Source organism: Equus przewalskii, chromosome 19 (genome assembly GCF_037783145.1).
Source record: "Equus przewalskii isolate Varuska chromosome 19, EquPr2, whole genome shotgun sequence".
Lineage (NCBI taxonomy): Eukaryota > Metazoa > Chordata > Mammalia > Perissodactyla > Equidae > Equus > Equus przewalskii.
In genome coordinates this window covers 33,403,624-33,431,006 of record NC_091849.1, presented here as the reverse complement: position 1 = coordinate 33,431,006, position 27,383 = coordinate 33,403,624, and the positions used below count along the sequence as shown (strand labels likewise).

The 27,383-nt window shown below is 40.7% G+C and overlaps 2 protein-coding genes and 1 long non-coding RNA gene across 4 annotated transcripts in view; 2 read left to right on the top strand and 1 right to left on the bottom strand.

Moving 5' to 3' along the window:
- The window catches only part of LOC139077484 (uncharacterized), a 157,059-nt gene that overhangs the window by 33,154 nt on the left and 96,522 nt on the right, over positions 1-27,383 (top strand). The gene's annotated exons all lie outside the window — the stretch shown is intronic.
- LOC103545626 (HLA class II histocompatibility antigen, DQ beta 1 chain-like) lies at positions 112-19,461 on the top strand. 2 transcript variants are annotated; one of them, XM_070585824.1, is made up of 6 exons: positions 115-304; positions 1,719-1,988; positions 4,355-4,636; positions 5,153-5,263; positions 5,756-5,841; positions 13,263-19,461. In XM_070585824.1, the coding sequence occupies exons 1-6, from the start codon at positions 196-198 to the stop codon at positions 13,320-13,322; spliced, it is 918 nt and encodes a 305-aa protein (XP_070441925.1). In that variant the 5' UTR covers positions 115-195; the 3' UTR covers positions 13,323-19,461. The 2 variants fall into 2 exon arrangements, with proteins under 2 accessions (XP_070441926.1, XP_070441925.1); XM_070585825.1 differs by lacking the exon at positions 5,756-5,841 and having other exon boundaries at positions 112-304.
- Positions 18,550-26,440, bottom strand: LOC103544529 (HLA class II histocompatibility antigen, DQ alpha 2 chain-like). The gene is given in 5 exon segments (XM_008511355.2): positions 18,550-21,645; positions 21,897-22,178; positions 22,633-22,689; positions 22,692-22,880; positions 26,282-26,440. Coding segments are annotated over 5 exon segments (765 nt in total). The 5' UTR covers positions 26,364-26,440; the 3' UTR covers positions 18,550-21,490.

Genomic DNA, 27,383 nt, shown 5'->3' with positions numbered 1-27,383 from the left:
ACGTTCATAAAAAATGTCTGCCCAGAGACAGCTGAGGTCCTTCAGCTCCAGTGCTCATTGGTTCCTTTCCTAGGACCTCTCCAATTCTATCCTTCATGGAAGCTTCACAGGTTTTTTATTCTCTGAAGTAGGTACATTAGAGCCACCAGGTGCGAGCTGTGTTGCCTACCATTACTTCTTCCTTTGTTCCCAATTATGTCTGGGAAGATGGCTCCGCAGATCCCCAGGGGCCTTTGGACAGCAGCTATGATGGCGATGCTGGTGGTGCTGAGCACCCCGGTGGCTGAGGGCAGAGACTCTCCACGTGAGTGCAGGGCAGCTGCTCTCCAGAGCCACCACCCTGGGGAACAGGCTCTGAATGAGCCTTGGGCTGGGGTGTGGGGGATTCTGTGATCTCAGAATACAGTCTTTCTATGGGGAAGAGAGGTATGCTACATTCTCATTTCCTCCTCCTAATGTCGAGGTGAGGACAATCCCCATCTCACAAGCTGAAGCTGGGAAGGAGACAAAGCCTGCATCTACCACCAGTGCCAGGACAAAGTGAGCATGGGGTTATTTTTGAAGATATGAATTTCTCCAAAGAAGACGCAGCAGGATTTGTCATTTCAGAGTCTGGGACTCTGGGTTGGGAAAATGTAGGGCAGCAATGGTCTCCGTAGTCTCATGTTTGAGGAAAGAACTCTATACTCCTGACTCTGAGTGGAGGGCTCGTGGAGGCAAACTCTGGGTATTTGAGTGAAGCTGACAGGGTGATCACAGACAGGGAGTCTTCAAGTTTCACTGATTTATGGTCAAATAGTAACTTGAGTGGGATTCAGAGACTTGAGTTAAAGGTGGACTAAATTTAGCAGAAAGTAGAATGTAAAGAAGGAAAGTAATACATATTGAGAAACCATTCATTTCAGACACAGATTAGTATCTTCATGTGAATTCTCAATCTTCCTAACACCCATGTGTAGGTATTATGACTCCCTTTTGTACAATTATACTTACCGTATAGATACTCTGTTAAGTAACTTGCCGGAGCTGGTAATTGGCACTGTTTAACTGGAGTCTAATTTATCTAATTTGAAAGCCTGCGCTCTTTCCATGAATCAAATGTTCTTTTCTAGGACACAGGAGGTATCCTCTCTTCTAACCACACAGGAGTCAGAGAGCCTCACACTGCGGTGGGATGGGGGTGGCAGAAACTCAGAGTAAACCCGGCATGGGAAGGGAGGCCCTTTATCCAAGAACAAGAGAATCTACCTGTCAGGACTAGGACAAGCTTCATTCTTGACCTTTCCTGTCATTCTCTTGAACTCTTGTGATTACGCGGACACTTGTTTGTCTCTGAGGCCCCCAGGAGTTCTACGGAAAATGGGATTTCACGAGAGAACGTCCTGATTCCTCTAAGTACAGGGACTGGTGTAAAATAACCCTATTGCCCTCTTTACTCAGTTCACAGGTCCCGGAGCTTTCCTTTCCTTCTCTCATATGAAGGCAATTCTGGAAGCCCTCAGAGCGGGGCGGGAAGGCCTGCGGAAGAGTTGCCTGAGCATCCTGGGTTCAAAGCCGGAGGCGCGAGGCCGGGTGGGGCGGGAACCCAAGGTGACAGCCTGGTTTTAGGTTTATCCGATCCAACCGGCTGCGACCCAGAACGCCGGCCAGCAGAGCGGCTGCTGCGTTGGGCTGTGGGGCTGAGGCCGGACTGACGGCAGGGCTGTGATCCCTTGCAGAGGATTTCGTGTTCCAGCTTAAGGGCCAGTGCTACTTCACCAACGGGACGGAGCGGGTGCGGCTCGTGACCAGACTCATCTACAACCGGGAGGAGTTCGTGCGCTTCGACAGCGACGTGGGGGAGTTCCAGGCAGTGACCGAGCTGGGGCGGCACATTGCCAAGGACTGGAACGGACAGAAGGACGTCCTGGAGCAGAAGCGGGCCGAGCTGGACACGGTGTGCAGACACAACTACCAGGTGGAGGCCCTCACGACCTTACAGCGCCGAGGTGAGCGCCGGCCGCCCGCCCTCTGCGGGGCCACTCTCGGCGGCGGCGGAGTCTCGAGTCTCGGAGCTGGGAGGGCGGTAGGGGGCCCACGGAGGGGACAGGGAGGGGGCGGGTCCCGCGGCGGAGGGGCGGGGACCGAGGGCAACTCGGGGACCGACGTCTGCAGCCCCCCTCCCCCCAGCATCACCATTCACTTCAGAGATAGACATTTTGAAAGTTAATCATACTCATTTAATGAGCATCCATTTCTAGACAATTAGCTGACCAAACACGGTCTATATTTTGCCGTTTAATTTCACAACTACTTGTGTGTTAGGGATTAGCGTCACCACTTTAATAATATGCTAATAGTGGTACATAATAAACACTTTAAGTGATCAGTCCACAGTTATCCACCAGGTCCTGAAGTCTCCCCAAAATACACAATAGTCATTATGTTCTTTATTACCTGTATATAGAGTCTAATGGGAGGAAAGCCTCGTTAAAGCCTATTATGACCAGAAGCAGCAATAGGAGACTCTTCTGGCGTATTTTCAATGTTGGTGGGGCGAAGTGATATTGTCAGGGGATTGAAAATTCACGGATTAATCCCTAGCCTGACTCTGGTGTTACCTATGCACGTTCGCGTAACTTTAGCTGATTTTGCACTCTCTTGCCTTCTGACCCAGATGGTAGTGCCACCAAGTACTTATATTTTTGCTATTTCAGTTCTTTTTCATAAAAATTATTCTAACATTCTTTTCTTGAATTTGTGCCCTCTATTTTTATTCCCAATCTGTTTAAGATGAACAGATTTTATAAATCCATATGGCTGACCATGATTTCAGTCTGACTCCAGAAATGAGAACCTGAACAAGAGTTAAAGTTTGGGCTGAAGACATGATTCCTTCCTGGTGATGGCTCACGAGTGCCATTTAACTGGGGTGCCAAGACTGCCCGCTGACCTCGGCAAGTCCCAGTTATACTTTCGTGTTTACATTACATTCTCATTAACCCAGGCCCACCTCTGCAAGAGTCTCAGAATATTTTCTACAGAGAACATACATGATAATAATGTCTGATTTCAGAACAAGAAAGTAATTCTTAATAACAATGGGATGGAGTAGGGAAGCCAGCTAGTAATTAAACTCTAACGTTAAAAGAAAAGTATAAAAAAAAAAAAGAAAATGAGAGAACATAATATATTATCAAATAAATAAAACATAAATAAATAAATAAAACATAGTTTCTCCCTAAGGGGATAAGGGAGATGCACTGAATGGCTGGACAGATAAAGGAGAAGATGTGTGAAATAGGTAGGGAGAGGTGTGTGGTATTTAACCATGAGCAGCAATCGGAGAAGATACAGGAATCGAGGCAGGAGCTATTTGTTTTCAAATTTCCCTTTCTTTTCCTTCAAAAATCACACACTTTTGAAATAATATTCATTTTTTTGTCTCTGTTACTAAATTACAAGTTCTGTAAGGGCAGGGACTATGATCAGTTGTTTATATTTGGATTCCCAGTGCTTGTCAAGTTTATGTTTGTTGAATGAATGAATAAGTGAATCAACGAATGAATAAAATATAAGTGGCAAATATGATGCAGAGATGGAAGTTCATGTATTTAATAATATACATTTTTTTTGTGGGAATTCATCACAGAATGGCATTTGAGCAAAGGTTAGCCTAAAAGCTGAGAGGGATGCTTTGTTGATCTGCAACTGGTAAGAAGTGCTCTTGCTCTCAAAGTTTGTTAGTATTACAGGCTGAGAATTATGGGATATAGCCTTTTTGAGAAGCACTGCTTTGTAGGAAGGATGTGATGGTCACTGCTGTCCTACTTCGTTGGACGTAGAAATGTCTATACATTCTTAATGCTCAGTCCATGTTACCTTTTGTGGGGCCATGACTAGTGTTGATGGACTCCCGGCCAGGAGAGAGTCAAAGCTGCTGTATTTTCTCTACTGTGAGGAGCACTGGGACTAACAGAAAACAGTGTCACTGTCCTTGCATGAGTCACTAGAGCTAATCCTGGTGATCAACTTCAATAGAAGTGAGGGAAAGGATGTCCTGGTTTATTATTTTTACTTTTATAAATTTTTTGAATAGTAGCCTCTGTAACAAAACAATTTATAATTTTAAAGTGGTTTATTTTTATCAATTAGTATCAACAGAATAACTACCATAGGATGATTACTGTTATCTCTTGAGACCCTGAAAGTAGACTAACTAATGCGTTTATTGAAGTTAATAAAGTGGCCATGCTCAAATCATAACCCAAGACTTGGAGTCCAGGGATCTCTACTCTGGTACCAAGGATGACTCTCCCCATGCGGAGACTTGCCGTGTCGTCTCACATCTCACTATGTCTTTTCTTCCCTTCAGTGGAACCCAGAGTGACCATCTCCCCATCCAGGACAGAGGTTCTAAACCACCACAACCTGCTGGTCTGCTCGGTGACAGATTTCTATCCCGGCCAGATCAAAGTTCGGTGGTTCCGGAATGACCAGGAGGAGAGAGCCGGTATTGTGTCAACCCCCCTTATTAGGAACGGAGACTGGACCTACCAGATCCTTGTGATGCTGGAAATGACCCCCCAGCGAGGAGATGTCTACACCTGCCACGTGGAGCACCCCAGCCCCCAGAGCCCCATCACAGTGCAGTGGCGTAAGTAACAAAAATTTGTTTCCTTTCAATGTGGGCTCCACAAGACAGAAGGCAGAGCTTCCATTGGCCCCTCCCATCTCATCCCTTATCCTCGATGTCACTACAGAGCTGGAAATCACAATAGACTAGAGTGCCTCTTGTCCCATGGCAGGAGCATCAGAGGAATTCTGATCTTATTGTCTTTCTTGATAATAGAGAGATCACCCTACACATCATGGCCCCAGAGACCAGCCCTGATAGCTCTGAAGGATTGACTTTTATTATAGTTGGTGCCTCGGATCTTAGGGTCTAAGGTTATGAAGGTGTCCTGAGGAGCAGAGATCCTCCCACTCTCTCATCCACCCACTATGTCCAAGGATTTATTGGCAGGTCCCTTCCTCCCCTAGGAGTGGTCAGAATTGAGAACTGGGTTGCCCTGGCATCTCTACCTCCTGTATCTCAGACTGGACTTCAGGCTTCCCAAAGGGACCCTGTGAAGGGTGGGGCAGGCCCTGACACTCAGGCTCTGCTCCCCAGGGACACACTCTGAATCTGCCCAGAGCAAGATGCTCTGTGGAATCGGGAGCTTCGTGCTGGGGCTGATCTTCCTTGGGCTGAGTCTCATCATCCATCACAGGAGCCAGAAGGGTAAGGCACTGTGGGGAAACAGAGAAGATGAGCTGAGACTGAGACCCTCTGCTCAGGGGTCCTCTGCCTCTAGCTGTTCAGGGAGACCTCCTCCTCTTGACCTGGAAAGGAAGGAGGCTGGTCTGGCAGTGGGAGGAGATGGAACAACCTGCGGGGAAAACATTGGAACCTCATTTTACTGGTTGAAAGGTAGCCCGACCACAGAGGTGACTGGTAGAGTGTGTTCTAGGACTTCCTTCCAATTCATCGTCACACTGGCTCTTTTCTGAAAGCTTCCTCCATTAAGAGGGTCAGAGCATTGGCTTCCCTTCCTTCTAGTGACAGTTTCATTGATTTTGGGGGATTTTGGCTGAGGGCAGTTAAGGCCTTGTGCCCGATGGGTAGGAGGAAATAAATTTCCAAGGAAGTTGTATATTTCATTTCCCTTTGGGGTATTTGAGGGACTGGATGTTTGTGTAATGAAACCTTTCTCTGTATAACTTCATTTCATAGGACCTCGTGGGTCTCCACCAGCAGGTACTATTTCTGCTCGGATTCACTGTGGGGTGTCGGGACAGGTGAAAGAGGGAAGAGCTGGGGTGAGTGTACTGGGCACAATGGTCTCAGTTAATGGCCTGTTCCCTGCCACAGGGATCAAGGTTAGGGGAGAAGTTTGTCTAGTTTCTGTAGGAAGCTCCCTAGGTTGCTCCCCAGCACTGGACCATACCTTTAGTGATGTCTTTCTGTGAAACTTGGAGTCTGCTCTTCTGTAATGCCTGCCTGTCCTTTCTAAAATTCCCAGCTGCCTGTGTCAGCCTGTGCCCTTTTCAGATCAGAGTCCTATAGTGACTCTGACACAGTCTCCGGGTCACCTCCTGTAACCCCAGCCTTGAGGATCTGACTGTGACACTGCTTCCTGCACTGACCCCAGAGCCTCTGCCTGTGCAGTTGCTGCCAGCAGTGTCTACTCAGGCCCCAAGGGGTTTTTCTGTTTCCATTCTCCCCCCACAGACTGTATAAGAGAAGCACATTGAAACAAAGGGACAAAGAGAGACACAGAGAAAGTGGGAAAGATGCACAGATAGAAATATAACAGAGAAAGAGAGAAAGGTGCACAGATAGAGATATAACAGAAAGAGAAGAGAGAGATAAAGACCTCATTGAATATCTGGATCTAATCACTTCTGAAATCAACTTGTCTCACAGCTTACGGGAAACAACTTACCTGACTATAGAGCTTTTATCATAATTAAACGTGATTGTGAGTTATCTGTACCCTGAGCTTTTTTTTTTTTCGGTGAGGAAGGCTTGCCCTGAACTAATATATGTTGCTAATCTTCCTCTTCTTGCTTGAGGAAGCTTGTCCCTGAGCTAACATCTGTGCCAATATTCCTCTATTTTTTGTACATGGGATACCAACATAGAATGGCTTGATGATCAGTGTGTAGGTCCACGCCCGGAATCTGAACCTGTGAACTCCAGGCTGCTGAAGTGGAGCACATGAACTTAACCACTACACCACCAGGCTGGCCCCTACCTCGGCTTTCTTAACTGGGTGGGGGCAGGAAACCACTGCAGAATGAAAGGAACATATTTTGTTCCTTGAAAGGAGACTAGAGGTGGGTGACAGGTAAGAGTGAGCAGAGGAGACAGAAAATCGATTCAACGTCACATCCTCCATGGCTCTTTAGTACTGATGTTCAATGCAATGGCCTTAGCATGTGCTGACCTCTCTTCCAGTTTGGTGAGTACGGTGAATGGAAGCATAGTGAAACTATCTGAGCACAGATATAATGGCCCCTGGTGTTGCAGAGAACCGAACTGATATTTCAGATATATCTTGGCCAGTCACATTGATCAACGTCAATTTTTACTTTTGAAAACGTATAACCAGCAATAAAAGTACTATTTTTGGTTCCAAATGATAGAAACCCAATGCAAATTTACTTTGTTCATATTACAAGGAAGCCTGTGGTCAAGTTGATTTCAGAAGTGATTAGATCCAGATATTCAATGAGGTCTTTATCTCTCTCTTCTCTTTCTGTTATATCTCTATCTGTGCACCTTTCTCTCTTTCTCTGTTATATTTCTGTCTGTGCGTCTTTCCCTCTTTCTCTGTGTCTCTCTTTGTCCCTGTATATTTCTTTCAGGTGTGTCTCTCTGTTTTTGTGTCTGCATCTCTATCTCTGTCTCTCTTGTGTCTCTTGCTCTTTCATTGCATTTCTGCCTCTGTCTCTCTCTCATTTTTCTCTATCTGCACACTTGTCACTATTTATCTGCATCTCTTTCTCGCTCTGTTTCTTTTCACATCTCTCTATTTTCTGCATCTCTCTTTCTCATCCCCTCACATCTTACCTCATCCTCACATCTTACCTCATCTTTGTTTCTGTGTATTGTGTGTGTGTGTGTGTCTGTCTGTTGTGTGTTTCTAGAGTGTCTACCAAAATTTTAACAATTTTAGGAAAGATTCTGATTGGTCAAGCCTGAGAAATATGCACACCTCTCTCAAAAACATCATGTACATGGAATTCAAATAGCCAGCCTTGTGTCCACCCCCTCCCCCTTATTGGTAGCAGAGATTGGACCTTCCGGATCTTAGTAATGCTGTAAATGATTCCCCAGCATGGAGATGTCTACCCCTGCCATGTGGAGCACCCTGGCCTCCAGAGCCCCACCACAGTGGAGTGACATAAAGGGCAGTTTGTTTCTTCATAACATGGACCCCAGGAGATAAATGGCAGAACTCCCTCTGCTTCTAGGGTCCATTGTTGGGGGTGCTGACTCACACCCATCCTACTCCTTGTCTCCTGCACAGTCACCTGATGGCACTGCTGAGCGTGAATTCTCAGAAGATAGAGCTCCCCTTGCCTTTGGATATAGTGACCTATTGATTCCTGACGACATTCTCTTCCCAGGTGTTAGGATGATCACTACACACTGTGGCTCCTTTGACATGGGCCCAGTGTTCAAGCTGGTCCTCATCCCAGGTTCTGGGTTTTGTCATTAAGACAGGTGGCTAGGAGCTTATCTCTGAGGTTATGGAGGGCCATGCCACTGAGGAGCAGGTATCTCCTTCCTGCTCCCTCACCCACCCATAGGGCTTGATGCACCAATGGCAGGTCCTTCCCTTTCCTGGATGAGGTCAGAATGAGAACTAGGCTTCCTTGGGGCCTTCCTCTCCCATACTCTAGGCTATAACACAGGTCATCTGACATGAGCACTTATGAATGTGTGGACAAACACTGACACTAAGGATTCTGCTCCACAAGGTCGTAGTCTGAATCTTCCTAGAACAAGATGCTGAGTGGTTAGAGGTTCTGTGCTGGTTTTGTCATCTTCCTCGGGGTGGGCATTGTCAGTCACCACAGGAATCAAGAGGGAGTGATACTCTTGGGGAAGTAAGAAGGACTTGTGATAGGTGTCCAGGGAGCCCTTGGTCTCTATATAGAGCTCTTTGCTGTTGACCCTGCAAAGACAAGAGACAGGGCTTGAGATTGAACCTGACTCGGAGTTTAGGCAGACATTGAGCTCTGATTTCTCTAGTTGAAACTTAAGCTCTATTATAGTGATGAGTTGAAGAGTATATTCTAGGACATTCTTACAGTTCAACACTGTTACACTGGCCACATGCTATAAGATTCCTTCTTAATGAGAGGGTCAGAGTCTTCTTCCCTTCCTTCCAGTGAGAGTTTCATAGAAATAACTATTTTTCGCACCAGGATTTCATTAGGTAATCTTTAATTGATAATTTAATCAAAATAACAAGTACATCCTTTATCAACAAGTTTGCCAACAGAAGGAGCTGAGACTTAGTAGACACATACCTTGGAGAAAAGTGTATGAGGGTGCCAGAGAACACCCTACTAGTTGTGAGGATTTGGTCTTATCTTCAATCAAACGGCAGGATTTCCCTCTTGCTCATGGTTGACTAGTATTCCGTTGTATATATAACACATCTTCTTTATCCATTCCTCCCGTTGACAAATGTTTTACGTTGTTTCAATATCTTAGCTATTGTGAATAATGCTGCAATGAACACAGGAGTGCAGATATCTCTTTGATATCCTGTTTTTATTTCCTTTGGGTATATATCCACAAGAGGAATTGCTGGATCATATGGTAGTTGTATTTTTAATTTTGGGGGGAATCTCCATACTGTTTTCCATAGTAGCTTACCAAGTTACACTCCTGTCAACAATGCACAAGAGATCCCTTTTCTCCACATCCTCACCAGCACTTAGCTCTTGTCTTTTAGATAACAGTTTCTAACAGATGTGAGGTGATATCTCATTGTGTTTTTGATTTGCGTTTCCCTGATGATTAGCCATGTTGAGCATCTTTTCAGGTACCTGTTTGTATGTCTTCTTTGGAAAAATGTCTTTTCAGTTCCTCTGCCCATTTTTTAATGGATAGTTTAGGTTGTTTTTTCTTTAGTTTTATGAGTTCCTCATATATTTTGGATGTTAACTTTTTGTTAGATAGTTTGAATATTTCCTCCCATTCTGTAGGTTGCCTTTTCATTTTGTTGATTGTTTCCTTTGTTTTGAGGAAGTTTTTTAGTTTGATATAGTCCCACTTGTTTATTTTTGCTTTTGTTGCTTGTATTTTTGGTGTCATATCCAAAAAATTGTTGCCAAGAATAATGTCAAGGAGTTTCTTTCTGAAAGTTTTATGGTTTCAGATCTTACACTTAAAGTTTTAATCCAGTTAACTTTTGTGAATGGTCTAAGATAAGAATCCAATTTATTTTCTTGGTTTTTAATTTTGTTTTTTATTTTTATTTTTTCCAGTTTCATTGAGATGTAAGTCACATATATAACATTGTGTAATTTTAAGGTGTATGGCATAAAGATTTGATATGTGTATATATTGCAAAATCATGCCACAATAAGTTTAGGCAACATCCATCTCCTCATATAGTTACAAAAATATTTTTTTCCTTGTGAAGAGAACTTTTAAAATCTTCTCTCTTAGCAACTTTCAGATGTAGCACACAATATTGTTTACCATGGTCATCATGTTGTACACATTACATCCCCAGTACTCATTTAGAACTGGAAGTTTGTACCTTTTGGCCATCTTCACCTAATCCCTCCCCCCCACCCGACAACCACAAATCTGATATCTTTTTTTATAAATTTATCTGTTTTTAGATTCTACATATATATAAGCACATATAGTGTTTGTCTTTCTCACTTAGCATAATTCCCTAAAGGTCCCTCCATGTTGTCACAAATGGCAGGATTTCCTTCTTTTTACGGCTGAATAGTATTCCGTTGTGTGTGTATATATAAATAGTGTGTGTTATATATATATGTACACAATATATATATATAGATATATTTTTTTTTCTTTATCCTCTACATTTTTCTTTATCCAATCATCCATTGGTAGACACTTTGGTTATTTCTATGTCTTGGCTATTGTAAATAATGCTGCAGTGGACATAGGGGTGCAGATATCTCTTCAACAGTGGTTTTTTTCCTTCAGATATATACCAAGAAGCGGAATTGCTTGGTCATATGGTAGTTCTATTTTTAATTTTGTGAGGAACTTCCATGTGGCTACACGCATGTACATTTCCACCAACAGTACACAAGGGTTCCTTCTCCACATCCTCACCAGCATTTGTCACTTGTCTTTTTGATGATAGCCACTCTAACAGGTTTGAGATGATATCTCATTGTGATTTTGATTTTCATTTCCCTAATAATTAATGAAATTGAGCAACTTTTCATATACCTTTTGGCCATCTGAATATCTCCTTTGGAAAAATGTTTATTCAGGTCCTTTCTCCATTTTTAATTAGATTATTTGCTTTTTTGCTATTAAGTTGTATGAGTTCTGTATATATTTTGGATATTAACCCCTTATCATATGTGTGGTTTGCAAATATTTTCTCCCATTCCATAGTTTCCCTTTTCATTTTGTTGATAGTTTCTTTTGCTGTGCAGAAGTGTTTTAGTTTGATATAGTCCCACTTGTTTATTTTTTATTTTATTTATTTATTTTTTTTGAGGAGGATTAACCCTGAGCTGACATATGCCCCCAATCCTCCTCTTTTTGATGAGGAAGATTGGCTCTGAGCTAACATCTGTGCCCATCTTCCTCTACTTTATATGTGGGATACCTGCCACAGTATGGCTTGACAAGCAGTGCATAGGTCCACACCCGGGATCTGAACCCCGGGCCACTGAAGTGGAACTTTTGAACTTAACCGCTGCGCCATCAGGCTGACCCCCCAACTTGTTTATTTTTTATTTTGCTGCTTGTGCTCTAGGTCTCATAACCAGAAAATCATTGTCAGGGCCCATGTCAATAAGCTTTTTCTTTATGTTTCCTTCTAGGAGTTTTATGTTTTCAGGTCTTACACTTAAGTCTTTAATCTATTTTGACTTAATTTTTGCATGTGGGTAAGATAAGGGTCTAGTTTCATTTTTTTTTTACATGTGAATATCCAATTTTCCCAGCACCTTTTATTGAAGAGACTGTCTTTTCTCCACTCAGTATTCAGGGCTCCTTTGTCAAATATTATTTAACAGTGTAAGTATGGGTTTATTTCTGGGCTCTCAGTTGTGTTCCATGTATCTGTATTTATGCCAGTATCATACTATTTTGATTACTATAGCTTTGTAACATAGTTTTGAAATCAGGAAATATGATGCCTCTAGCTTTGTTATTCTTTCCAGTATTGCTTTGGAATTATCGGAGTCTTCTGTGGTTCCATGCAAATTATAGGATTGTTTGTTCTATTTCTGTGAAAAATGCCATTGAAATTTTGTAGAGATTACGTTGAATCTATAGATGGCTTTATGTGGTGTGGACATTTTAACAGTATTAATTATTAATTTTTCCAAACCATGAACACAGGATGTCTTTCCATTTATTTGTGTCTTCTTCAATTTCTTTCATCAATGTCTTTCAATTTTCAGTGCACAGATCTTTTACCCTCTTGGTTAAATTTGTTCCTAAGTATTTTATTGTTTTTCATACTATTGTGAATGGGATTGTTTTCTTTATTGCTTTTTCAGATAGTTCATTGTTAGTGTTTATAAATGCAACTGATCTATATGTTGATTTTGCATCCTGCAACTCTACTGAATTTGTTGATCAGTTCTAACAGTTTTTTGGTGGAGTCTTTAGGATTTTTCTATGACTAAGATCACATAATCTGCAAACAGACACAGTTTTACTTCTTCCTTTCTAATTTGGATACTTTTTCTTTCTTTCTCTTGCCTGATTGCTCTGGACAGGACTTCCAGTACTATATTGAATAGGACTGGTAAGAGTGGGCATCCTTGTCTTGTTCCTGATCTTAGAGGAAAAGCTTTCAACCTTTCATCATTGAGTTCGATGTTAGCTGTGGGCTTGTCATATACAGGCTTTGTTACTTTATTATGTTGAGGTATATTCCTTCTATCCAATTTGTTGAGAGTTTTTATCATGAAAGGATGTTATATTTTTTCAAATGCTTTTTCTGAATCTATTGAGATGATTATATGATTTTTATCTTTCAATGTATTTTGTGATGTATCACATTTATTGATTTGCATATGTTGAAACATCCTTACATCCCAGGGGTAAATCCCTCTTGATCATAGAGTATGATCCTCTTAATGGGCTGTTGAATTCAGTTTGCTAAATGTTTTTGAGAATTTTTGCGTCTATTTTGATCAGAGACATTGGCCTGTAGGTTCTTTTCTTGTAGTTTCCTTATCTGGTAAAACAGGCTTTTGGTAATACTGTTCTTGTAAAATGAGTTTGGGAGTGTTCTCTCCTCTTTAATTTTTTGGACTAGTTTGAGAAGGCTTGGTATTAATTATTCTTTAAATATTTGGTAGAATTCACCAGTGAAACAATCTGAGCTTTTCTTTGTTAGGAGGTTTTAGGTTACTGATTCAATCTCCTTACTTGTTATTGATCTGTGCAGATTTCCTATTTATTTAAGAGTCAGTGTTCATTAGTTGTATGTTTCCAGGAATTTATACATTTCTTCTTCTTCTTTTTTTTTCTGAGGAAGATTAACCCTGAGCTAACTACTGCGAATCCGCCTGTTTTTGCTGAGGAAGACTGGCCCTGAGCTAACATCCATGCCCATCCTCCTCTACTTTATACGTGGGATGCCTACCACAGCATGGCTTTTGCCAAGCTGTGCCATGTCCACACCCAGGATCCGAACCGGCAAACCCCGGGCAGACAAGAAGCAGAACGTGCGAACTTAACCGCAGCGCCACTGGGCCGGCCCCTATACATTTCTTCTAAGTTATCTAATTTGTTGGCATATAATTGTTTATAGTAGTCTCTTATGATACTTTGTATTTCTGTGATATCAGTTGTAATGTCTCCTCTTTCATTTATAATTTTATTAATTTGTCATCTTTTTTCTTTGTCTAGCTAAAGGTTTGTCAGTTTTATTTATCTATTTAAAAACCAAGTCTTAGTTTCACTGATCTTTTCTCTAGTCTCCTGGACTCTATTTCATTTATTTCTGCTGTAATTTTTATTATTCCTTCTGCTAACTTTGGGCTGAGTTTTTCTTTTTCTATTTCTTGGGGGGTAAGTTAGGAAGCTTTTTTGAGATCTTTCTTTTTTCTTAATGTGGGGATTTATGGCTATAAACTTCCCTCTTAGAACTGTGTTTGCTGTATTTCATAAGTTTTGGTATGTGGTGACATTTTCATTTGTCTCAATATCTTTTTTGATTTTGATTTCTTCTTTGACCCATTGGTTGTTTAGGAGTGTGTTGTTTAATTTCCACATATTTGTAGGAATTCCAGTTTTCCTCCTCTTTTTGATTTCTAGTTTCATTCTGTTGTGGTTGGAAAAGATATACTTGATATGATTTCAATCTTATATTTATTAGGATCTGTTTTGTGACCTAACATATGATCAATACTGGATAGTGTTTTGTTTGCACTTAAGAAGACTGTGTATTCTGCTACTGTTGGATGGAATGTTCTGTATATGTCTGTTAGGTCCATTTGGTCTAAAGTGTAGTTCGAGTCCATTATTTCCTTAATGATTTTCTGTTTGGATGATCTATCCATTGGTGACAATAGGCTATTGAAGTCCCCTACTATTATTGTACTGTTGTCTACTTCTCCCTTCAGATCTATTAGTATTTGCTTAACATATTTGGGTGCTTCTATGTTGGGTGCATCTATATTTATGATTGTTATATCCTCTTGATGAATTGACTCTTTATCATTATATAATGACTTTGTCTCTTTGATAGTTTTTGAGTTAAAGTCTGTTTTGTCTTTTGTAAGTATAGCTCCCCCTGCTCTCTTTTGGTTTCCATTCTCATGGAATACCTTTTCCATCCCTTCTCTTTAAGCCTCTGTGTGTCCTTAAAGCTGAAGTGAGTCTCTTGTAGGCATCATACAGTTAAGGCTTGCTTTTTTTTAAAATCCATCCAGCCACTCTATGTCTTTTGATAGGAGAGTTTAATCTATTTACATTAAGAGTAATTGTTGATAAGTAAAGACTTACTAATGCCATCTTATTGTTTTCTGGCTGTTTCATAGTTCCCTTGTTCTTTACTTCCTCTCTTGCTGCTTTCTTTTGTGAACTGACGGATTTCTGTAGTGGTATGCTTTGATTCCCTTCATTTATGTTTTGTGTATCTACTGTAAGTTTTTGCTTTGCTGTTACCTTGAGGCTTACATAAAATATTATATATAAAACAGTCTTTTACACTAGCAATCTAACTTCAATCACATATGAAAACTCTCCCCTTTTCATTTCTCCCATTATGTTTTTGATGTAACAATTTACCTCTTTTTTGTATTGTGTATGTGTTAAAGAAGCATTATATATATAGTTACTTTCAATACTTTTTTCTTTAATCTTATACTAGGTTTGAGTGGTTAATATACCACCATGTTATTGTTATTAGAGTGTTCTGAATTTGACTATACACTTAATCTATACCAGTGTGTTGTATATTTTAATATGTTTTCATGTTACTACTTAGTGTCCTTTCATTTCAGCTTGAAGAACTCATTTCAGCATTTCTCGTAAAGCAGGTCTGGCGGTGATGAACTCCTTCAGCTTTTGTTTGTCTGGCAAAATCTCTCTCTCCTTTACTTGTGAAGGACAACTTTGTCACCTAGAGTATTTTTGGTTGGCAGTTTTTTTCTTTCAGCAGTTTTCAATATATCATCCCCCTGTCTCCTGACCTGTAAAGTTTATGTTGAGAAATCTTCTGATAGCCTTATCCGAATTCCTTTGTAAGTCACAAGATTGTTTATTCTTGCTGCTTTTAAAATTATTTCTTTGTCTTTGATTTTTTATACTGTTTTATTATAATGTGTTTTGGAGAAGATCTCTAAGTTGAGTTTGTTTTTTGACCTCTGAGCTTCATCAGCTTAGATATCCAAAACTCTCCCCAGATTTGGGAAGTTCTCAGCCATTGTTTCTTTAAATAATCTTTCAGCCCCCTTATATAATGGAGTCTTCTGGGACTCCATTAATTCAGAGTGTTACTTTTGATGGTACTCCATAGATACCTAGACTTTCTTCACTGCTTTTCATTGTTTTTCCTTTGTTCTTCTCTGGATAGTTTCAAAATTTCTATCTTCTAATTCACAGATTCTTTCTACTGCTTGACATCTTCTGTTGTTGATGCTCTCTATTGCATTTTTTTTTTTCCTTCCATTTATTGTATTCTTCATCTCCAGAATTTCTGTTTGGTTCTTTTTTAATGATTTTTCTCTCTCTGTTAAACTTCTCATTTTGTTCATGTATTGTCTTCTTGATTTTGTTGAATTGTTTTTCTGTATTTTCTTGCAGCTCATTGAGCTTCCTTAAAACAGCTATTTTGAATTTGTTATTGTGTGAATCACAGATTCCCATGTCTTGGTGTCTTGCGTTGCTGTCTTTGCATTTAAAGTAGCAGTTACCTATTCCAGTCTTTACTAACTGACTTAAGGAGAGAAATATCTTCCATCAGCCTCACTATGGATTCTGAGGCTTTCTCAGAACTTCTATGGATATGCCTGCACCGTACTTCTTGTTCCTCCTTGAGGAAGACTTCTTGAGCTTTTATGCTTTCTCTAGACCCTGCAATCCACCAGGCTGGGTGCTGACAGCTTTCCCTTTTGCTTTTCCAAGGGTAGAGCTAAAGCTGAAATTTGTGTTCTCTCTTTGGCTTGCAGATTTGGGCCAGTTTCTGCACTATTCACTAGTAGTTTGCCAAATCTTGCTCTTGCTGCCATCATTGACGTGCACAGGGAACTGGCCACAATGTGGGGGGTTGTCTGTGTACAATTTATGGAGTGTTGGGAGTGCCTATGCTCTATTTGGGAGACCATCTGGTGCGGGATCCCCTGTGGCTCAGGGGTGGGCTTCTTGATGGAGTCATGACCCAATTAGTAGGATCTGTGCCCCTTTAGTATTCTCCAAGAGTCCTATCTGCCACTCTCCCAGCATCTTCCCACCTCCAGTTATGCAATTCATGACTCAGTACCCTGGATGGGGTGAGAGAATAATGGGCCTTTTTGTCCCATTTGGGGAGGCCAGGTGCTCACTCACACTCTCTTACTTTCTCCATGGGAGAAATCACAGGCACTGTGATGTGCTGCCTTAGGGGAGAGGTGATACAGGTAAAGTCAAACAGTTCCTCTTACCCACTCTGATGCATCCAAACTCATATTTATTTACTCCAAAAGTATGCTGGAACTTCTCTGCTGGAAGTCTGGACTTCCACAGATACTCTCTTGTCTGTGGGTGTTTGTCTAAGACAGTGTTCTCCAGGGACTCCTGGACCCTGGCACAGAGGGGTTAGAGCTGGTTCACAGGCCACTACAGGGTCCCTAGCTGGAACTGAGGTCTGTAAGCCTGTTACCCAATGCACACGTTGGTGAGACTCCTCCTGGGTCCCTTCGTGTATGGTGCTGGATCCTATAGCTTCCACAAAAGCACTTTGTCCATGGATAAGTGCCACTTGTTAAGAGAGGGATATGAATGAGAGATGTCTTATTCAGCCATATTGCTGATATCACTCCCCAGGTTTGTTCCTATCTCCTGATTGGCAACCTCACTTTACTAAGTCATGTCCTTAACCAACTTCCAATAAAACCGTGTGTGGTTGGTAAACTTCACATCTTTTCCTTTCCATATCTGACAGTATTGTTATTCTTTCTTCATGCCTGCTTGCAATTTTGAAAAGGTATACGTTCATTGATAGAAAAGTTTTCCTTTGGAACTTCAAGGCCTTTCTTATTATCTTAATGATAGAAGTATCTGACAGTCTGACTTTTATTAGTCTGTTGTCAGTTTGTTTTGTTTTTTTTTTTCTCTCACTGGGATATTTTATGATTTTCCTTTAACCCTGGAGGTTCTGAAATTTTTTAAATGATGTATTTAGTGGTGAGTCTTTTTTCATTAATTTTGCTAAATATCTGAAAGTCCCATTCTATGTAAAGAATTAGGCCTGTTATATCTGGAAAATTTTCCCTTATTATTTATTTTGGTAATTCTCTCCTTCATTTCTCTGTTTCTCTCTCTAGTTCTGTTTCTTAATGTTGGACTTCCTGGGTCTATTCTCTGTATCTTCTCTTTTCTATCATATATTATATTTCTTTGTTTTCTTTTTTCATTTCAAGGAGATTTTCTTAATTTGATTTTCCAAGCTTTCTATTAAATTTTCCATATTTTTAGTCCCCAATTATTACTTTTATAGATACAATATCTTTTCACCAGAGATTCTAAGTAGAAAACTTTTTTCATTTATTAAGAAGAAATGATTGCGGGGCTGGCCCCGTGGCCGAGTGGTTAAGTTCGTGCGCTCCGCTGCAGGCTGCCCAGTGTTTCGTTGGTTCGAATCCTGGGCGCGGACATGGCACTGCTCGTCAGACCACGCTGAGGCAGCGTCCCACATGCCACAACTAGAAGGACCCACAACGAAGAATATACAACTATGTACCGGGGGGCTTTGGGGAGAAAAAGGAAATAATAAAATCTTTAAAAAAAAAAAGAAAAAAAAAGAAGAAATGATTGCTCTTATTTTTTAGAATTAAGTTTAACTCCATTATTTTAAAATTATACGAACACTTTATGAATGAATCCTGTAACAAAATGCAATGGTTATTAAATTTGCTTTCCTCAGTACTTCCGGGGGAAGAAGTCCAATGAGGGCAGCATTTCTATATTTCTAAGACACTGATCATAATGCTATTCAATATAACCCTTATATTACAATAACATACATACTTAACACAGACACACTCACAGATACATACACACACCCACCACCTCCAAAATGCTGTATTCCTACCCCATGAATAATTGAAATTTACATAAAATTTATTTGAAATACCTTTATTGAAAACTCTTAGTACATTAGTGCGTTTTCAGGTGACCACTTTTTTTATACTAAAATTTTTATTTTATACATTTGGGATCATAATAGTTGATGTTTTGCCTTCTTTTTAAAATACACTTTATTTAAGAACAGTTTTAGGCTCACAGCAAAAGTGAGCAGAAGGTACAAAGACTTTCCATATCCCCCCTGCTGTCATCATGCAGAGCCTCCCCCATTATTAACGTTCCCCACTAGAGTGGTACATTAGTTACAATCGAAGGACCTACACTGACACATCATTATCACCCAAGGTCCATAGTTAACATTAGGGTGCACTCTTGGTGCCATGCATTCCGTGGCTTTGGACAAATTTATAATGACATGTATCCACCATTATAATTTCATACAGGGTAGTTTCACTGTCCTAAGAATCCTCTGTGATCTGTTACCTGCATTTTCATGATCATCTCTGGTTCAGATTCCCTGCATTTACTAATTCCTAGTCTGCATTTTAAGTTATTCTCTTACTTTTACGTCATAGAATATTTTACGTCCTTGAATCTTTCCTACCTCTTCCCTGGGTAGACATGCATACAGATCTGTTGCATATAATGTACCTTGACTAAAAACTTGTGGGCCATATAGAGATGATATATCTTTCATTAGAGAGTAAAAAACAAAGTCATATGTTACAACTTCTTGCCCTAAGAGTTCTCTTAGCAACCCCTTCACCAATGATATGTCACTGACCACTATACTCTATCTATTTTCTCAGCCTAACTTAGTCTCAGCCTCTCTTATTCTAGAGTGGAAAAAAATTCTCCAATTAACATATGAAAAGAAATTCATCCATAGCTCCTTGTTTGAATCTCCTAAATCATTAAAGAGCTCAGAAAACCAAAAGTGATTTTTTTATGGTATGGTTCATTCTTTTAAATAAATTAATTATGGATATAAATAGCAATGTTTTCTTATGTATTTGTATACTATCTACAAGGCACTGGCTATATAATGAGATTATTCAAATTCTGTCAATAGCTCTTCAAGGAAAGTATTGTCACTCCCACATTATGGATGATAAAATAGGGCTCAGAAATGTTAGATACTTTACCCAGTGTTGTAAAGTTTAAAATACTAGCTATAAACTACTGAGTCCTGGATTTGGATATAGGTTTCCTTGCACCCAATTATCTGTACCAATTATTGTGTTAATATTTTGTCTTTATTCCCCAATTACATTTTAAACTTACTGATGCAGATGGCATGGATGAGGACAGCCTCATACATTCCATAATACTATCTTAGATGCAGTGTATGGACATGGCATTTGCAGAGTGGAAAGACTGTGTGCCTAAAACAATTTCAAAGGGCAAAATGACTCCAAGTCAATTCACACATACTCTCAAGAGTGTGGTCATGGAGAGCCAGAGAATGCCATCTGTTGATCCATTTCCTCTACAAGGTCTTCACTAGGAGACAGTGAATATAGAGGAGGATGCAGCACCCATAGCTGCTGCTACATTGTCTCAACAATGTTGTCCCTCCTGGGATTTCTCTCTCACAGGCTCATGCTTTCCTCAGTCAGGAGGGGTGAGGGGCAGGGGGCTGGGGTGATGGGGTGTTTTGCTGTTTTGCAGGGCGCGCAGGGATGCACAGGGGATTCAGTGAGTCTGATTTAGGCTTATCACCTAGAAACATCCTCATGCCATATTCATTCTACTGTCCTCGACATGCCATGGTGGCACAGGAAAATCTATGTGGTTATTTAGCAGAGCATCATCTAGGAGGTGAGGTAAACTTTTGTCCTAGGGACCCTAAATATGTCTGTGGCTTTTATTCCCATCCCTTTTCCGTTGTTACTAACTCTAAGTAAGGACAAGGTATTTGGTCCCTCTCGGATATCTGCATTATTGTCTTATTCTAATGCTTTTCCAAAGGACTTCCATTTCTTTTCCTGCCTAGAGAATTCTTATCTCCTCAAGAGTGAGGAGGGGAGAACAAAGCTAGTATTATCATTCATTCTTCAGAAATTTAAAGTTTGGGGAACAAATTTTGATTTTAATACCCAAATTTTGACTTTTGGTACTTTTGAGGTTCAAAATTCCTTTCCCCTAAATTATTTCTCTGTCATAACTTTTAAAAACTACATTAAAATGAATATGGACTTATTTCTTGGTTCTTATGTTTCTGCTATAACAAATCAACACCAAGGCTATAGGGTATATGTTGATGCCTGAATTGGGAGTGGGGGGCAATGGCTGAGGGTGGGAACACAAGGAAGAGAGCATTACTCACCTCATGTATCAGAATATTATCGCTTTATATACTTGGTTGATCCTGTTTTACTGGGCATGAAATATGATCTGGAAAGTGAGATTAAATGGGCCTTAAGCATAAGTGGCTATGGTTCTAGTCAGCCTTGAGAAGAAAGACAGGAAATATTTTAATAAAAGGTCTCATAAAGGGAAATTTATTGCTTCCATGGAGATATTAGATCAGGGTCGCTAGGGGTTAGGTAACAGGGCAGAACATCCAAGGGATCTCACAATAGGTAACAATTGAGAAAAGAAAAATAAAAGTCAGGCAGTTAGACAGAGCATTCCAAAGGGTATGTGAGTTCTGAGGGGATACAGCATCTTAAGTCCCAGAGAAGAGGTGAGAGGAGGAACGTTGAAGAAGAGAAGGAACATGATGAACTGGGCCAGAAATTAGCCCTAGGTCATCTAGCACATCCACACTTCTCTTGTAGATGGGCAATGTACCTGCAACAGGAGGACATGGGTCCTAGGGGCCTCCTGTGCCATCATCATACCATTTCCCAATTCTACTTTTCAACCAAATTTGTGTCCACAACCTCCTCCCACTTTCCTTCCTCCTGTACTGTGTCTCCAGCTCCCAGCTCTGACAAATCTGAATCCTTCCCTTCCCTTCTAGGGTGTGACTCACAAAGGCCCTTGGTGTCTGGAGGCATCACCTGAGCGTAGGCCTCGGCTGATGAGGATGGAGCCCACCACGATGTCTACAAGGCCCACGGCCAACCCCAGGGCGCAGACCACAGTCTCTGTCAGCTCTGACACAGGGGTTGGAATCTCATGTTCTGTGAAAGTGAAATTATGGAGGTCAGAATACAGAGTATTCCTGTGCATGCACATGGGCTGGAGTGGGCTAGGGTTTGGTTCTGCAAAGACTTAGCGCAATGAATTTAGGGAGGAGGATGATGTCTATAATTAGGAATCCTTGAAGCATGGAAAACAAGCTTTGGGCCATGAGATTTAGGAGCTAAAACATGGGATGGTCTGGACTTGACAGAGAAAAGAGGTTTCCAAAAGGGGTGGAACTCATACCTACCCCAATGTTTCAGAAGTGGTTCATCCAGGCCCCAGTGCTCCACCTTGCAATCATAAATATCGTCAGCATAAGGGAGGAAGGTGAGGTAACTCATCTTAAAGAAGGAATGATCATTCTTGGGGAGAAAACTGGTCTCAGAAACACCTTCTGTGACTGAGTGCCCATCCTTCAACCATGTGACATTGATCACAGGAGGAAAGATGTTGTCCACAAGACAGATGAGGGTGCTGGGCTGACCCAGCATCACGGGAGACTTGGGAAACACAGTCACCTCAGGAACCTCTATGGTGAGGAAAGAGCACTGATGTGAATTGCGAATAGCTTTGCCCTGGGATTTCACATGGCATCCTGGAGGAACCCTCCCACCATTCCCCCATCTGATAGTGGAAGTTCTTGTTTCCCTTCTGCTTGAGAAACAGTATATACTGCCTGTACTTTATCCCTGTGCCCTTCTCTCTGTGGGCATGCCTGTTAAGGTAGGAGGTCTATGGGACCCTTCTTTGAAGGATACAAGGATTGTGTTATGGGAGTAAGGATCCTTGTATTACACCAAAATATGTGATTTTTGAGATGGGAGAGGAGAAGCGTTCAGTAATTACTATGGGAAGATATGGGGACTCCTTGGAAAAGAGATTTTTATAGAATGGTGAATGGGTATCTATCCCTAGGGACGAAGGGAGTGAGGCCTGGTATGAAAAGATAGATTCAATTAAGAGACAGACTGGTGGACACGTACCATTGGTAGCAGCAGTAGAGTTGGAGAGTTTAATCAAGATGTCCAAGTTGTATTTTGACTAGCAATGTTTCGCAGTGCACCCTGTGGGTCAAAACTTGTAAATTTGCTAAACAGAGGCAGCCTCCAGACAGTCTCCTTCTTCTCCAGGTCCACGTAGAACTCCTCGTCTCCATCAAATTCATGGGTGAACTGCCCAGAAGGACCATAAGACTGGTAGACATTTGTGCCGTAGGAGCCAAGGTGGTCAGCTGATGAGTGAGGGTGAGGAGCAGGGAGGTAGAAAATAGAGGGAGAGAAAATAACCTTATTAAGCCAAGTGACAGAAGATAATACTTTCAAATGTTATGGGTTCCGTCTTTGGTACAGTCTCTAGGCAAAATTCCCAGCACCTGATTCCTTCCCCCTCAGTGTTGGTAGTTGTCCAGTTAGAATCCAGTCTGTCTTTCCACTATAATACAGGCTCCCTGAGGGAAGAATTTCACAGGTCATGGTTACTGCTATTCCCTTCATGCCTAGCTCAGCACCTGGCACATCCAAGGCTTATGATAAAGATTGTAATGGAAAGAAAGAAGAATTTAATTACTTATTGTGGTATTTAGCTTTCTTCCCCAGAGATTCAGTTACATCCCTCTGCTTCGTAAGTTTTGTCTCTCACTTAATTCTTTAATTAGTTAATAACACATTCATTATGGTTCCTTTCTCCCCTTAGGATTGGCTCAGAGCAGAACATTTTCTACACAGGGATTTCTTCCTCATTTTTTTTCAACTAAGGAAAAGCACACAGGATTTATTTATTATTTTAGGGAAGTTCCCTCTAATTATTATAGGGTATAAGAAAGACTATGGCAATGACAGCAACAATATTACAAAATACACAATGCTTCTAAGGTCTCTGTTTTGTTAACAGTAGTGATCCTTAAAGGAGAGCACCTGATTCCTTCTAAAATAAAAAATGGAAGCTTTATCAGAATTCAGATTTCTGTTATTTCTTACCCCTCTTTCTTTTTCTTGAAGGAGGTTACTAAACTTTTCCTTTTTCTGACTCAACACTTATATTTGTGGAGGACTCAAGGTAAACTATGAGTCTTTTCCTCAAATGGACGATGTCCTTTATCAGAGGATGCCATAACAGAATGGCAGCCAGTACAGCATTACTCCACCAAAATGAGCCTAACTGTATAGTTTTTTCAAGACATATATGAGTCTTTTATCAATCCCTCTTCCTTTCCTTCCTTGTTTACTGAGCATCAACAAGGATTCAGACATCACAAGGAGGAGGGAGTAAAACACCAATCAGGCATGGTCTCTGCCCTCAAGGAGCTTATTGAATAGTGGGAGAGCAGGTGAGTAAAGGAGTGAATATGGTACACTGTGACGAGTTCTGTGATGGGGAAACTGGGAGCCTTATATTCCAACATCCTCTGCAACTACACCATCTGCCAAGCAAACAAACCTCTATTATCCTTTCATGTTCCTTGGTCTTTGCAGGAGTTTGTTTTTCTCCCTGAAATGAAATTATCTTTTAGGATTTCCTGGACAAATTTAGTTCATTCGTGAAGTTTATGCTTTGTTACCAATCTTTTAGCTAAGTTCTCTCATTAAACATCTTTTTGACCACATTATGACCTCCAACCCTTCCATTCCAATGTCCTGCCCTCCAAGTTTATTTATTTTTCATCTTGCTCACTCTCGTCCCTTGTGAGTCATACCCAACATGATTCCCTCAGTTGATCGCTTAAAAGGCCCTCCAACAAAGCCCCCTTGTCCTTGCAATGAATCTTCTTGACTCTTTTTTCAAACGTGAATGTATGCAATTATTCTTTTCATCTGGTACTTGTCCTGGGCTGCTGACTGTTGATGAAGAATATCACACCGTTGGGCCAACTGGAACCAATTCACTGTTATAGTTTCAGCCTCAGCTTGGGTCCACTGTCCAGCTCAGCAATGGTCCTTCTGCTTTCATGCACCGTATTCTTTCCATCACTAATCTGTGCTGTCTAGGGGACAGACAGCATCTTTGAATCCTCAAAACTTATTTTGCTGTGTGCTCAAAAATGGATATTGAATGTCAAATGCAATTCTCCAGAAGCACAGAGATTTTGGGGAAGCCTTACAGACACAGTGTTAGAGAATAATATGACAGTCAGAATCAGTGGTGTGAGCTGCAGGATGACTTGTGAGCCCTAAGCACTTTTGTGGGCCCCTTCTCCCATGAAAATGTTAAAAATCACATTTTATGACTGTATTGATATAAAGACAAATATAATTCAGGCTGGACTAAAATTAAAATATTTTCTTCTACTCTAAAAGTTCATTTTTTTCTTTTAATTTTATAAGAAATTAAAACATGTTCATGGAGCCCTACAAGTATCACAGACCCTCAGCACTATGCTCGTGCTCCTAATGGATGAGTCAAGCTTGAGCACGGCACTATGGTCTGACACTGAAGAAAGGAAATTTGGAAGCATTCTGGTGAAGCAGGTGAAATTTCCACTACTAAAGAAAATTAGAATGGGAGCAGCCATGATTAATAAAGTTGCTGAAAATTAAAGTAACTTCCATTTCACTTTCTCTTTTAACTATTTGGCTTTTCTACTTTGGTTTTTATAAACCCACTCTTCATGTTTATAAAACAATAGGAAAAAGAGCCAGGAATGGATCCTGGAAGGAAAGGAGGATAAAGGAATGTATGAAGAGAAGGTGGTAGGAGGTGATCAGCACAGGCAGAGGAGTCTAAGGGGCCAAATAATTACTCTGTGCTTGCCCAGTTTTCCTCTTACAGGTCTTCACTAGATAAAGTGGAAGATAGGCAATTTGAACTGACGATTTGAGAATAATATAATTTAATTCACCAAGCTTTTCATCATAAAGTTCTCAATTTTAAAATAGAAATAAAGGTATTTCATACTTTGTTAAAGAAAAAAATGAGCTTCACCTGTAATAGTACTAATAAAAAAATAAGAAAAATTATTGACACTTATATGACTTCATTATTTAGAAAGTATTTCTACATACCTATTGTATTTGATTATTTGTGAGGTGACACATATGAGGTGACTGAGATTAAGTGAAGACCAAGTGGTAAAATGACTTATCTAAGGGCAGTCAGCTGGGCTCGTTTACCCCCCCCCACCACTTGTGCCAGTTTCCCACTGTGGAAATGTATGTAAATCTGAGACAAAGAAGAGGACACTCTTCTTTATATCTACATAGTATATATAATTTATGGAACTATTTACCCTAAGATAAACTATAGGACAAATTTATAAAAAGCTTCAAAAGTTAATCAGAAAAATTTGGGAGCAATAGTTCATGAAATTTTAGTAACAAAACATCCACTTGTGTAAACATCCCTAATCTTTGAGGCAATCGTGAATGAATGCTATAGAGCCCTCCAGGATATACTCACTGGTTCCAATATCGGAAGCCAAATAATGTCCTTGGTGAACTCTGCAATATACAGGTAGCAAGGAAAATGGGTTGGGACTCTAGTTTCGTAAAGGAAGAATGACCATAATTTTTAGATCTGCTTAACATTGAGAATACCTTTGAAGAGTCTCTACTATTTCTGTGCCAATCTCTATCTTTTTTCTCTTCCAATTTCCTATTTCCCAAGTCCAGTCTCCACATCCCTCAACCACGCACTCACCCACAATGTCTTCACCTCCACAGGGGCTCATCATGGTGGTCAGGGTGAGGGTTCCCAGAGTCAGAGCTCTGTTTAGGATCATTGTCTTCTCAAGGTGAGTCTCAGCAGTTGCTGTTCTGAGTTGTAGAGCACTGGCGAGGATCCAGCTGAGGAGGAACTCCAAAGACACCCAAACCAGACCCTGAAGGATCAGCTTCTGGCCAATCAGAAAAATCTCCTGTGATGACACCTCAGTTGCTAGTTGAAGACTTAGTACTAAGAGGCCTGGAAGGGATTGGGAAATCTCCTGCTTCTAATGTAGCCTTCACTCAGAGTGGAACTGAGAGGAATTTTCTATGAAAGGAAGGAGGTATTAAGTCAGAACTCTTCCCACATGTGTGTATACCTGCTGATGGCCAGAGGGGTGGGAATTTCTGAGCAGCCTGATGGATAGATGAAGTCATCACCAATATGGTGTCCTTCGGGATTTTTCTGGGTTACAACCTCCAAGAATTCTCCTGAGTTGATCCTCCTCCCTGCCAGTCCATCATCCCTTCCCCTTTCCCTGGCTTACATATCTGGGTTAGCTGTCTTTCTCTTTGCTTCCAAACTGCATGGGAATCCTGTAAATTTTGAGTTGACTCACTAACTAGGGGATCTCTGCTGGCAATAGCCAAGGGAATACCTTTGTCTTTTCTGCTTACATAAACCCAGATGAGTAGGTTCTTCTCATGCTCTCAAAAGCTCCAGTATTTGCACCCAGGGCAATAAAAGGAGGTATAATGTCATGAGTGCTGCCTACAGTGACTGCGTGATCTTTCATCTGAATGTTTCCTCCTGCCTTGAGTATTCTTTACACTCTGTGTTTTGGTGCTGCCTATCTACGTTAAAAGGAAATTTGGAGACATTGATTACATTAAAGAAAATTTTGGCTGTCCTATTCTATGATTTTTTCTTTTTAATTTTAAGAATGTCAAGTCAAATGTTGAGGTTGGAAGGAAAGGAATTGCTGTGACTCAAAAAACAGGTTTTCTTCCCTTAACTTAAAGGATCTTTTTATATTCTTTATCCTGCCACATTAAAATTCCAGATATTTGTGAGAGACTAGGGGTTGAGCGAAAGT